We start from the raw sequence: 13,130 nt of genomic DNA, 5'->3' as shown, positions 1-13,130 counted from the left end.
TCGTTTACCCTAGATTCTAGAGGAAGGGGGTTTGTGGCGCAAACTCCGTACAACATGGACAAGGCTGACTACGTTGCCTTTCTGACTCAGTTGCAGGTAGAGCTGGTAAACCCTTTCCAGGTTGTACTTACTGCACAAGGATAGGAACCAGTAGTAGTGAAAGTGTAATTTTATGTCTTTTTAAAGGACACTCCTTCATTTTCTTTCCCTCTTTCAGCGACATGGTATGCTTAAGCAACAGGATCTAAGTATTGCCATGGTGGTGACATCACGCGAAGTCCTGAGTGCACTTTCTCAGCTTGTCCCATGTGTTGGTTGTCGTCGCAGTGTGGAACGCCTCTTTTCCCAGCTTGTAGAGTCTGGAAATCCTGCTCTCGAACCCCTAACAGTAGGGCCCAAGGGAGTCCTGTCTGTAACTAGAAGCTGCATGACTGATGCAAAGAAGCTTTATACATTATTTTATGTACATGGGTAAGTATAATCAATTAGGAGAAAATGGGTTTGTTAAAATTTGAAACAGCTTGGTGACAGTGGCAGCTTATTTTCTTGAAGGAAAGATTGAGTCTAATTTAATGATTTTATTACTGTGTACCAATGAATGTAAAGTTGCCACTCTCCACATGGGGAGAAGCAGACAGTAAGCAAATACGTACTTTGTCAGGGATGATAAATTAGAAAAACCAGTAAGGGAGGTAGAGAATGGAGCAGGGGTAGAATTATTGTGGAGGGTGGTCAGGAGAGGCCTCCCTAATAAAATGAATATAGACTTGAATGAAGTGAGCAAGCAAATCTTATAGAAAACTGGGGGAAGGCAGAGAAGGAACAGCTAGTGTAAAGGTTCTGAGGTTGGGGTTTTATTGGCATGTTTGAGGAATAGTAAGGAAGTCATTGTGGCTGGAGCCAGATGAATGAAGGGAACAGTAATAAAGGTGGGGTCAGCAGAGTAATAAGGCCAGGCGCGGTGGCTCACGCCTGTAATCCCAGCACTTTGGGAGGCTGAGGCGGGCAGTTCGAGACCAGCCTGACCAACGTGGTGAAACCCCGTCTCTACTAAAAATACAAAAATTAGCCGGGCGTGGTGGTGCGTGGCTGTAATCCCAGCTATTCAGGAGGCTGAGGCAGGAGAATCACTTGAACCCAGGAGGCAGAGGTTACAGTGAGCCGAGATGGTGCCATTGCACTGCAGCCTGGGCAACAAGAGCGAAATTCCATCTCAGAAAAAAAAAAGAGTGGCTGGGCGTGGTGGCTCACGCCTATAATCCCAACACTTTGGGAAGCCTAGGCAGTTGGATTGCCTGAGCTCAGGAGTTCAAGACCAGCCTGGGCAACACGGTGAAACCGAGTCTCTACTAAAAATACAAAAAATTAGCCAGGCATGGTGATGGGTGCCTGTAATCTCACCTACTCGGGAGGCTGAGGCAGGAGAATCGCTCAAACCCAGGAGGCAGCAGTTGCAGTGAGCCGAGATCGCGCATTGCCCTCCAGCCTGGGCAACAAGAATGAAACTCCATCTCAAAAAAAGAAAAAAAAAGGAGTAATAAAAGGTCCAGTCATATTTTTATTTTTTTCAGGTGGAGTTTCGCTATTGTTGCCCAGGCCAGAGTGCAGTGGCGTGATCTCGGCTCACTGCAACCACTGCCTCCTGGGTTCAAGTGATTCTCTTGCCTCAGCCTCCCAATTAGCTAGGATTACAGGTGGCCACCACCATGCTCGGATTTTTTTTGTATTTTTTAGTAGAGACAGGGTTTCGCCATGTTGGCCAGGTTGGTCTTGAACTCCTGACCTCAGGCGATCTGCCCACCTCAGCCTCCCAAAGTGCTGGGATTACATGCGTGAGCCACCGTGCCCAACTGAGGTCTTTTGTTTTTACTCTGAGTGAGGTGAGCTTTGGGAAGGTTTTGAGCAGAAGAGCGGCATAGTCTGATGAAATTTGGCTTGCTTTGACCTCTGTATTGAGAATGAATAATGGCCATGGGGGTAGTGAAAAATGGTTATAAAGAATCCTGGATATATTTTGAGGAATGAGTCAATGGGATTTTTTGAATAGATTGGTTGTGAGGGAGGGCATCAAAAATGATTCTCAGATTTGTGATATGAAGAATGGACAAAAGGCCTTGTGTGGTTGCTCACACCTGTAATCCCAGCACTTTGGGAGGCCGATGCAGGCAGATCACCAGAGGTCAGGAATTTGAGACCAGCCTGGCCAACATGGTGAAACCCCATCTCTACTAAAAATACCAAAATTAGCCGGGAGTGGTGGCAGTCGCCTGTAATCCCAGCTACTCGGGAGGCTGAGACAGAATTGCTTGAACCCAGGAGGCGGAGGTTGCAGTGAGCCAAGATCGCGCCACTGCACTCCAGCGTGGGCAACAGAGCGAGACTGTCTCAAAAAAAAAAAAAAAAAGAATGGACAAATAGTTTCCATTTACTGCGATGGACAAGACTGGGGAGAAATGTAACAGAGCTCATCTTTGGGTGTGCTAAGTTTGAGATAGCAATTAGACATCCAAGTAGAATTCAGAGAGGTCTGGGTTAGAGCTGTAAATTTGTCTCATTTAGTGAATATAAATAGGAAAAGAAGGAGAGGTCTGAAAAGTAAACCCTGAGGCTTTCCTATTTAGAGATGGTAGTAGGGACTTTTGATATTTACTGTGCCTGGACTTGGGAAAACAAGCCTTGGAGTGTTTTTGAACAGAGGAATGATATAATCTGATTCATGTTTTAAAAGGATCACTCTGGCTGCTGAGTGAGGCCTGGAATGTAAAGGGCAGAAGGTGACGGCAAGGAGACAATTTTAGGAGGCCAGCTATTGGCAGTTAACTAAGCTAGAGATTGGTGGGTTGCACAGGGATGATAATGGTAGAGGTGATAAGTGATCTGATTCTAGGCTGGGCGTGGTGACTCACACCTGTAATCCCAGCACTTTGGGAGGCCGAGGCAGGCGGATCACCTGAGGTCGGGAGATCAAGACCATCCTGGCTAACAGTGAAACTCCGTCTCTAATAAAAAAAATACAAAAAATTAGCCAGGCGCCGTGGCAGGTGCCTGTAGTCCCAGCTACTTGGGAGGCTGAGGCAGGAGAATGGCGTGAACCCGGGAGGTGAAGCTTGCAGTGAGCTGATATTGCGCCACTGCACTCCAGCCTGGGGGACAGAGCAAGACTCCATCTCAAAAAAAAAAAAAAAAAAAGAAGTGATTTGATTCTAGATTGGTTAAATTTTATTCAGCTTTTATTCTTTTTTTTTTTTGAGACAGAGTCTCACTCTGTCTCAAGCTGCAGTGCAGTGGTGCAATCTTGGCTCGTTGCTACTTCCACCTCCCTGGTTCAAGTGATTCTTGTGCCTCAGCCTCCCGAGTAGCTGGGATTACAGGCGAGCACCACCACATCTGTCTAATTTTTGTATTTTTCTTTAGTAGAAATAGGGTTTCTCCATGTTGGCCGTGCTGGTCTCTTAACTCGTGGCCTCAAGTGATCCACTGGCCTCAGCCTCCCAAAGTGCTAGGATTACAGGTGTGAGCCATGCCTGGCTTCATTTTAAAATTTTCTGTAGAGATGAAAATTTTGATGTTACCCAGGCTGGCTTTGAACTCCTGACCTGAAATGATCCTCCTACCTCAGCCTTCCAAAGTGCTGGGATTATAGGCATGAGCTACTGTACCAGGCCTGATTCTAGATACATTTAAAAGGTAGAATTGACAAAGTTTGCTCATTGGTTGGATGGAGGGTGAGGATAGTAGTAGTGTGTATTCTGTATTTGCATAAAATTTCTGTTGATGACTCCTCTTCAAGGATGTATTGTGTTTACGTATTGTTTTGTGGAGTTTTTATATATTTTTTACAGACATGGGGTCTCACTATGTTGCCGAGGCTGGCCTCAAACCCTTGGGCTTAAGTGATCCTTTCACCTCGGCTTACCAGATAGCTGGGACTGCAGGTGTGTGCTTCTGCAACTGGTGTATTTACATAATGGCTGGGCAAGGGAAGATGGCTGAGAGTCAGTTAGCAGTCAGTGTTGAAATACTTGAGTGCCAGGCACACTGCTAGATACAGTGGGGATAGAGAAAAGTGGTGTTTTGTTTTGTTTTGTTTTGAGACTTCTCTCTAAAAGACAGTAAATAGAGGTTTTAAAATTTGAAAGAAAAATGAATTAAACCCTTAATACGTTTTATTTTTAATTAGGTCCAAACTAAATGATATGATAGATGCTATTCCAAAAAGTAAGAAGAATAAGAGATGTCAATTGCACTCCTTAGATACGCACAAGCCAAAACCTTTGGGGTAAGTAGAATTGAATAACAAGAGGCTTTGTGATTGTTAAGATTATATATTTGATCATATTTAGTAAAAGAAACGCACTGTTTGCTTTAATTCATTAATTGATTATACTCTATGACATAGGTCAAAATAAATAGATCCTCTTGTTATGTTGGCCATTTTGCATTGATATATATAAAGTCTCAATGTAGATCTGATTAAACAAATTTTTTTATGTTAAAATATGTTTTAGAGGAGGAAGGTTGAAGTCTTTTTTTGTTTGTTTGTTTTGAGACAGAGTCTCCCTGTGTTGCCCAGGCTGGAGTGCAGTGGCGTAATCTTGGGTTACTGCAACCTCCGTCTACCCGGTTCAAACGATTCTCCTGCCCCAGCTTTCTGAGTAGCTGGGACTACAGGTGTGTGCCACCACGCCTGGCTAATTTTTGTATTTTTAGTAGAGATGGAGTTTCACCCTGTTGGCCAGGCTGGTCTTGAACTCCTGGCCTGTGGTGATCCGCCCGCCTCAATCTCCCAAAGTACTGGGATTACAGGTGTGAGGCACCACGCTCGGCTGGCTGAAGTCTTTATGGAAATGTATACAGCTAATATTAATGTTTTCAAAGTAGTGGTAATCATTCTTTGATCTACAGAATAGTCATAATGTATAAATTATTTTTCTTTCTTGTCTCTAGCTGTAATTTACCAAGGTTTAAAAAAAAGTCGTTATGACAATATGTATTTATGTAACTAATTTGTAGTTTTCTATATTTATTTATTATTATTTTTTGAGATGGAGTCTCCTCTGTCGCCCAGGCTGGAGTGCAGTGGCGCGATCTCAGCTCACTGCAAGCTCCGTCTCCTGAGTTCAAGCTATTCTCCTGCCTCAGCCTCCTGAGTAGCTGGGACCACAGGCGCGTGCCACCAAGCCCAGCTAATTTTTTGTATTTTTGGTAGAGACAGGGTTTCACCGTGTTAGCCGGGATGGTCTTGATCTCCTGACCTTGTTACCTGTCCACCTCGGCTTCCCAAAGTGCTGGGATTACAGGCATGAGCCACCGCGCCCGGCCTATTTTTTAAGCAAATATTGCCTTATAATAATTTGTAGTTTTCTTCTTGGTTAAGTGCTATAGTGTCCAAGGCTGCTTTTTCACCTTCTTTTTTTTTTTTTTTGAGACGGAGTCTCGCTCTGTCGCCCAGGCTGGAGTGCAGGGCGCGATCTCGGCTCACTGCAAGCTCCGCCTTCCGGGTTCACGCCATTCTCCTGCCTCAGCCTCCCGAGTAGCTGGGACTACAGGCGCCCACAACCGCGCCCGGCTAATTTTTTGTATTTTTAGTAGAGACGGGGTTTCACCGTGGTCTCGATCTCCTGACCTTGTGATCCGCCCGCCTCGGCCTCCCAAAGTGCTGGGATTACAGGCGTGAGCTACCGCGCCCGGCTGCTTTTTCACCTTCTGCTAGCACGGCGCCACAGTTGTCCCCTACAAAATTGCCTGGGGTTGGGGATAGTGAGGCGAAACCATGGAGCATGAAGGGACTTTCTAAGACATGACTTTACTTTTGGAGAGAATGGGATGTTAAAAAAACTATGCTTCTTTATTAATTTTATTTTTTAATTATTTTTTTGAGGCACAATCTTGCTCTGTCACTCAGGCTGGAGTGCAGTGGTGCGATCTCGGCTCACCGCAACCTCCGCCTCTTGGGTTCAAGCAATTCTCGTGCCTCAGCCTCCTGAATAACTGGGATTACAGGTGTTTGCCACCACTCCTGGCTAATTTTTTTTTATTTTTAATAGAGATGGGTTTCGCCATGTTGCCCAGGCTGGTCTCAAACTTCTGGACTCAAGTGATCTGCCTGCCTTGGTCTCCCAAAGTGCTGGGATTACAGGCGTGAGCCACTGCACCTGGCCTCTGTATTAATTTTAAAAGTTAATTTTTAAATATCTCATTTGTGTCATTGTCACCTTTTTGGTTTTTTTGACCTGAACTTCCGAGTGACACCATTATCGTATAGACATTTTTCTCCCTGACACAAAGACTTGGATGACCAGGCAGTGGTGTGTTAATAAATCGTATACACCATGAAATACTATGCAGCCATAAAAAAGGATGAGTTTGTGTCCTTTGTAGGGACATGGATGCAGCTGGAAACCATCATTCTTAGCAAACTATCACAAGAACAGAAAACCAAACACCGCATGTTCTCACTCATAGGTGGGAACTGAACAATGAGATCACTTGGACTCGGGAAGGGGGACATCACACACTGGGGCCTATCATGGGGAGGGGGCAGGGATTGCATTGGGAGTTATACCTGATGTAAATGACGAGTTGTTGGGTGCTGATGAGTTGATGGGTGCAGCACAGCAACATGGCACAAGTATACATATGTAAAAAACCTGCAGGTTATGCACATGTACCCTAGAACTTAAAGTATAATAATAATAAAAAATTTATAATCTATTAAGTTTTTTTCCCCTATACTGAGCAACAAAAAATATTTAAAACATTTTATCGGCCAGGTGCGGTGGCTCACGCATGTAATCCCAGCACTTTTGGAGGCTGAGACAGGCGGAACATAAGGTCAGGAGTGTGAGATCAGCCTAACCAACATGGGGAAACCTCGTCCCTACTAAAAATGCAAAAATTAGCCAGGCATGATGGCACGCACCTGTGATCCCAGCTACTCAGGAGGCTGAGGCAGGAGAATCACTTGAACCCAGGAGATGGAGGTTGCAGTGAGCTGAGATAGTGTTGCCTGGGTTACAGAGCGAGACTCTGTCTCAAGAAAAAAAAAAAGGCTGGGCATGCTGGCTCATGCGTGTAATCCCAGCAATTTGGGAGGCTGAGTTGGGTGGATTCCCTGAGGTCAGGAGTTCAAGACCAGCCTGGCCAACATGGTGAAATCCTGTCTCTACTAAAAATATAAAAATTAGGCTGGGCACGGTGGCTCACGCCTGTAATCCCAGCACTTTGGGAGGCTGAGACGGGCGGATCACGAGGTCAGGAGATTGAGACCATCCTGGCTAACACTGTGAAACCCCGTCTCTACTAAAAATACAAAAAATTAGCCGGGCGCAGTGGTGGGTGCCTGTAGTCCCAGCTATACGGGAGGCTGAGGCAGGAGAATGATGTTAACCCCAGAGGGTGGAGCTTGCAGTGAGTGGAGATCGCACCACTGCACTACAGCCTGGGCGACAGAGCGAGACTCCGTCTCAAAAAAAAAAAAATGTGTATATATATGTGTGTGTGTATATATATATGTATATATATATAAAAAAATTAGCTGGGCGTGGTGGCAGGTGCTTGTAATCTTAGCTACTTGAGAGGCTGAGGCAGGATAATCGCTTGAACCCAGGAGGCGGAGGTTGCATTGAGCCAAGATCTCACCATTGCACTCCAGACTGGGCAACCAGAGCGAGACTTTGTCTCAAAATAAATAAATAAATAAAATAGATAAATAAATTTTATTAGTAAAATTGTCAAACATAGAAAAGTAAAAAATACAATGACTGAATCTCCCATGTACATTTACGAAGGTTCAGTAGTTATCAACCTTTTTCTTCATGTATCCACCTTTTTCTTTGTATTTTAAAGCAAGTCCCAGGCTTCGTGTTACTCTACTATTGCATCCTTCCACATGCATCTCTAAATATATGGACGTTTTCTTTCATAACCACATTGCCATCATAACACCTGACAAAATTTTTTTTTTTTGAGATGGAGTTTCGTTCTTTTTGCCCAGGCTGGAGTGCAATGGCGCGATCTTGGCTCACCGTAACCTCCGCCTCCCGGGTTCAAGCGATTCTCCTGCCTCAGCCTCCTGAGTAGCTGGGATTACAGGCACGTGCCACCGCGCCTGGCTAATTTTGTATTTTTAGTAGAGACGGGGTTTCTTCATGTTGGTCAGGCTGGTCTTGAACTCCCGACCTCAGGTAATCCATCTGCCTTGGCCTCCCAAAGTGCTGGGGTTACAGGCGGGAGCCACCGTGCCCGGCCATGCCTGACAAAATTAAGTGTAACACTTGAATACCCAGTTCATACTCAGATATTCCCTGTTTCTGTTTTTTTTTTTTTTTTTTTTTTTGGAACATTAGTTTGTATGAATTAGGCTCTGAACAGGAACCACACATTATGTTCTTGTGGCCTTAAGAAAAGAAGTTTTCTTAAGGACAGTTGTTATTTTGCTACTTGATTTGTCAGTATCTTTTTTCTTTCTTTCTTTTCTTTTTTTTTTTTTTTTTTTTGAGATGGAGTTTCCCTTTGTCACCCAGGCTGGAGTGCAATAGCTTGATCTTGGCTCACTGCAATTTCCGCTTCCTGGGTTCAAGTGATTCTCCTGCCTCAGCCTCCTGAGTAGCTGGGATTACAGGTGCCCGCCACCACGTCCAGCTAATTTTTGTATTTTTAGTAGACACGAGGTTTCACCAGGTTGACCAGGCTTGTCTTGAATTCCTGACCTCAGGTGATCAACCCACCTTGGCCTCCCAAAGTGTTGGGATTACAGGCGTGAGCCACCGTGCCCAGTCTGATTTGTCAGTATCTTTTAAAAATGTTTTATTTTTTGTTTTTTCTTTTCTTTTCTTTTTTTTTTTTTTTTTGAGACGGAGTCTCGCTCTGTCACCCAGGCTGGAGTGCAGTGGCCGGATCTCAGCTCACTGCAAGCTCCGCCTCCCGGGTTCACGCCATTCTCCGGCCTCAGCCTCCCAAGTAGCTGGGACTACAGGCGCCCACCACCTCGCCCGGCTAGTTTTTTGTATTTAATAGAGACGGGGTTTCACCGTGTTTGCCAGGATGGTCTCGATCTCCTGACCTCGTGATCCGCCCGTCTCGGCCTCCCAAAGTGCTGGGATTACAGACTTGAGCCACCGCGCCCGGCCCTCTATTTTTTGTTTTTTCTTTTTTTTTTTTTTTTTGAGACGGAGTCTCGCTGTGTCTCCCAGGCTGGAGTGCAGTGGCGTGATCTCGGCTCACTGCAAGCTCCGCCTCCCGGGTTCACGCCATTCTCCCGCCTCAGCCTCCCAAGTAGCTGAGACTACAGGCGCCCGCCACCACGCCCGGCTATTTTTTTTGTATTTTTAGTAGAGAAGGGGTTTCACCATGTTAGCCAGGATAGTCTCGATCTCCTGACCTCGTGATCCACCCGCCTCGGCCTCCCAAAGTGCTGGGATTACAGGCTTGAGCCACCGCGCCCGGCCTATTTTTTGTTTTTTCATCAGCTCATTCTTCCTTCTCAGATATGTCAGTAACTTCAGATAATTTCTGACTCTAAATGCAGAGTACAGGCTAATTTTTCACATTATAGAATGACCTGTTGGCTGAAGGCATAGAGTGGTATGATACAGTAAGGAGCTTGCCTTCTGGTACCTCTTTTCTGTTAAGCATATTCTTTGTTGATGAACTGAAAAGCAAGTAGCCCAGCATCTTATGCATCTGCGCTCATTGCTGCCTTTCTTCAAAGACCAGTCCTTCCACTCTTGTTCTGCACTCCATCTCCTTTGTTTTCAATCACTTTGCTTATTCAGTTACCTACTTTAGTTAAATTTACATACAGCTCTGTTTTTCTATCTTTCAGCTTAAGAAACAAAACAAACCACAGATTTTACATCCCCTTCTAGCTACAGTTCCACTACATGGGAAGTCATATGTTTTAAAAGGCTGTTTGCTGAGTATGGAATCAGTGTGAATGGACTTAATTCATCTTAAGCAGTGTCTGTCTCTTTACTAAGGTAGCTTCAGTTATTCCCACAGGCCACATGGATAGCAGGCTAAGCAGTACAGTATGCTTATCCAAGGCTCCCTCTCCCTTGGATGGTCACCACTATTAAATGCTACTATTATTCTCCATTTTATGTATTTCCACTCCCCCTCCTACTGCTATGTCCCCACCCCCCATAGCTTTTTAAATTTGTTTAGTCTATTTCCAGAGAAAGTATAATACAGTTGATTAGGTTTTAGCCTAATAAATAGCAACCTAGGTCAGCCTTTCTGAGAGTGTTCTCTCATCTATGCAAGTAAACCCAGGTTATTGTCTGTCTAGGAGTAAGTTTGAGATCTGGAAGAAGGATCTAGGCTGGAGTTGTAGGCCTGGAGTATCTTAGAGAGTGTTATGGAAGATCACCTAAAGGGAAAGAGAGTAAAAGAATTCTGAGGAATTTAATGGTAGAAAAGAAATTAGTAAAGAAACCTGAGAAAGTAGCCAGATAGGTAGAAGGAAACCAAGGTGTAAAAGTGTTCCAAGGAAGTCTGATCAGCTGTGTTAAATGCTGCCAAGTCATCAAGGACCCAGAAGTGGACGTTGGATTTAGTAACACTGAGATAACTGGTGATCTTGATGAGCTGAGCTAGTGATTGAGTGGAAGCAGAATCCAGGTTGCAGTGATGCAAAAGCGAATGCGATGTAAGGTTGTTATGGTGTAAGCGGTGCTTGGGAGCAGAACCAGAAAGTGGAAAGGTTATTTTTTTAGGAAGCTTGATCTTAAAAGAATAATAAACAGCATAAGGTCTGGAATGTTTTGAGATACAGATTTTTTTTTTTTTTTTGAGACGGAGTCTCGCTCTGTCGCCCAGACTGGAGTGCAGTGGCCGGATCTCAGCTCACTCCAAGCTCCGCCTCCCGGGTTTACGCTATTCTCCTGCCTCAGCCTCCCGAGTAGCTGGGACTACAGGCGCCCGCCACCTCGCCCGGCTAGTTTTTTGTATTTTTTAGTAGAGACGGGGTTTCACCGTGTTAGCCAGGATGGTCTCGATCTCCTGACCTCGTGATCCGCCCGTCTCGGCCTCCCAAAGTGCTGGGATTACAGGCTTGAGCCACCGCACCCAGCCGAGATACAGATTTTTTTTTATAGAGCTTTTTTCTTAAAAAAAAAAAAAATGCTTTCGCATTCTAATGATATAATAATCATTCTTCAACTCTGATTTCTCTTTATGAACCTTTCCCTCAATTATGAGAACCTGAGTTTGAGAGTTTTTCAGTTCTGGGAAATTATGCATTATACTAATCAAGTATAGTTAGTAAAAGAGGGGCTGGGCGCGGTGGCTCACACGGGTAATCCCAGCACTTTGGGGGGCCGATGCGGGCAGATCACGAGGTCAGGAGTTTGAGACCAGCCTGGCCAATATGATGAAACCCCGTCTCTACTAAAAATACAAAAATTAGCCAGGTGTGGTAGCACACACCTGTAGTCCCAGCTACTTGGGAGGCTGAGGCAGGAGAATCGCTTGAACCCGGGAGGCAGAGGTTGCAGTGAGCTGAGATCACACCACTGCACTCCAGCCTGGGTGACAGAGTGACACTCTGTCTCAAAAAGGAAATATCAGAGTTGAGAATAGAAGGATGCAGCATGGAAAGTGGAACAGATGTTTTTGTTGTCACAAATAAGGGGAGCTAAACCTTAGCTTGAGCCATTGTGAGAGAGAGTACAGAGCTGAATTGTGCGGATAACTTATATTTTGAGCAGAGGGTTGAGAAATACCCATTTAGCTACATAGAGTAAGTTAAAAGTTCAGAGTTTTTTTCCGTCTCTAGCATCCAAGGTGTAATGAATTTCTAGACTGTACTGAGACCTGCAGAAGAACAGACAGGAGGCAGTTGTTCAGAGTCATGAAAGATCAAGAAGGCTGTCATTGAAAAGAATATAAACCCACATTTCCCTTGGAATGCCGGTCCAAGATAAATGTGCTGCAACAAGGCAAAATATGTGGCAATTTTCTTTTTTTTTTTTTTTTTTTTTTGAGACGGAGTCTTGCTCTGTAGCCCGGGCTGGAGTGCAGTGGCTAGATCTCAGCTCACTGCAAGCTCCGCCTCCCGGGTTTACGCCATTCTCCTGCCTCAGCCTCCGGAGTAGCTGGGACTACAGGCGCCCGCCACCTCGCCCGGCTAGTTTTTTGTATTTTTAGTAGAGACGGGGTTTCACCGTGTTAGCCAGGATGGTCTCGATCTCCTGACCTCGTGATCCGCCCGTCTCGGCCTCCCAAAGTGCTGGGATTACAGGCTTGAGCCACCGCGCCCGGCCTATATGTGGCAATTTTCATACCGAAGTTGAACCCTGCTGGGGAGGGAGAGTGGGAAGTTTTTAGTAAGTTTGTTAAAAAAAAATTGTATAGAGCTGGGCGTGGTGGCTTACGCCTGTAATCCCAGCCCTTTGGAATGCCGAGGTGGGTGGATTGCTTGAGCTCAGGAGTTGGAGACCAGCCTGGGCAACATGACAAGACCCTGCTGTCTCTACTTAAAAAATACAATAAATAAATAAATAAATAAATAAATAAATAACCAGGTGTGGTGATACACGCCTATGGTCCTAGCTATTCGGGAGGCTGAGGTGGGAGGATCACTTGAGCCTTGCAGGGGTGGGGTTGCACTGAGCCAAGATCATGCCACTGCATTCCAGCCTGAGTGACAAAGCAAGGGTCTGTCTCAAAAAAAAATTTGCCACATAGTTCTTACTAATTTAGGCTGTATAAAGTGTTCATCTTAGTGTACTATTTTTATTTTAGTACATTTAAAACTTATTCACTGTAATTAATCTATGACTTTCCCAGCTACTTGTACATGTGAAGGTAGATAATAGTTTTGTTACCGTGGATTAGCTTTAAAACAGAGTGATTACAAAAAAAAAATAGAGCTGGGCATGGCGGCTCACACCTGTAATCCCAGTGCTTTGGGAGGCTGAGGTGGGAGAATGGCTTGAGGTCAGGGGTTTGAGACCAGCCTGGGCAACACAGCAGAGACCTCGTGTCTACAAAATAAAAGTTAAAAAAAAAAAAAAAAAAATTGATGATGATCTCATTAAGTAGATAAAAACTTTTTAGAATTTTCTATTTGTGGAAGATTGGTCTGTGTTTATAAGGGAAAATACTTGATAATTTTTTCAGTCATT

General features: G+C 44.8%; 1 protein-coding gene across 4 annotated transcripts in view; it reads left to right on the top strand.

Moving 5' to 3' along the window:
- The window catches only part of LOC105476875 (gametogenetin binding protein 2), a 53,499-nt gene that overhangs the window by 13,915 nt on the left and 26,454 nt on the right, over window positions 1–13,130 (top strand). For all 4 annotated transcript variants that reach the window (XM_011733166.2, XM_011733164.2, XM_011733163.2 and 1 more), the window contains exons 4-5: window positions 218–471; window positions 4,181–4,279. In XM_011733166.2, the coding sequence (XP_011731468.1) occupies window positions 218–471; window positions 4,181–4,279 (353 nt within the window). The remainder of the gene's footprint in view (window positions 1–217; window positions 472–4,180; window positions 4,280–13,130) is intronic.

This window comes from Macaca nemestrina, chromosome 17 (assembly GCF_043159975.1).
Source record: "Macaca nemestrina isolate mMacNem1 chromosome 17, mMacNem.hap1, whole genome shotgun sequence".
Lineage (NCBI taxonomy): Eukaryota > Metazoa > Chordata > Mammalia > Primates > Cercopithecidae > Macaca > Macaca nemestrina.
Note: the sequence above shows the minus strand (reverse complement) of the source record. Positions and strands in the feature narration are given on the sequence as shown.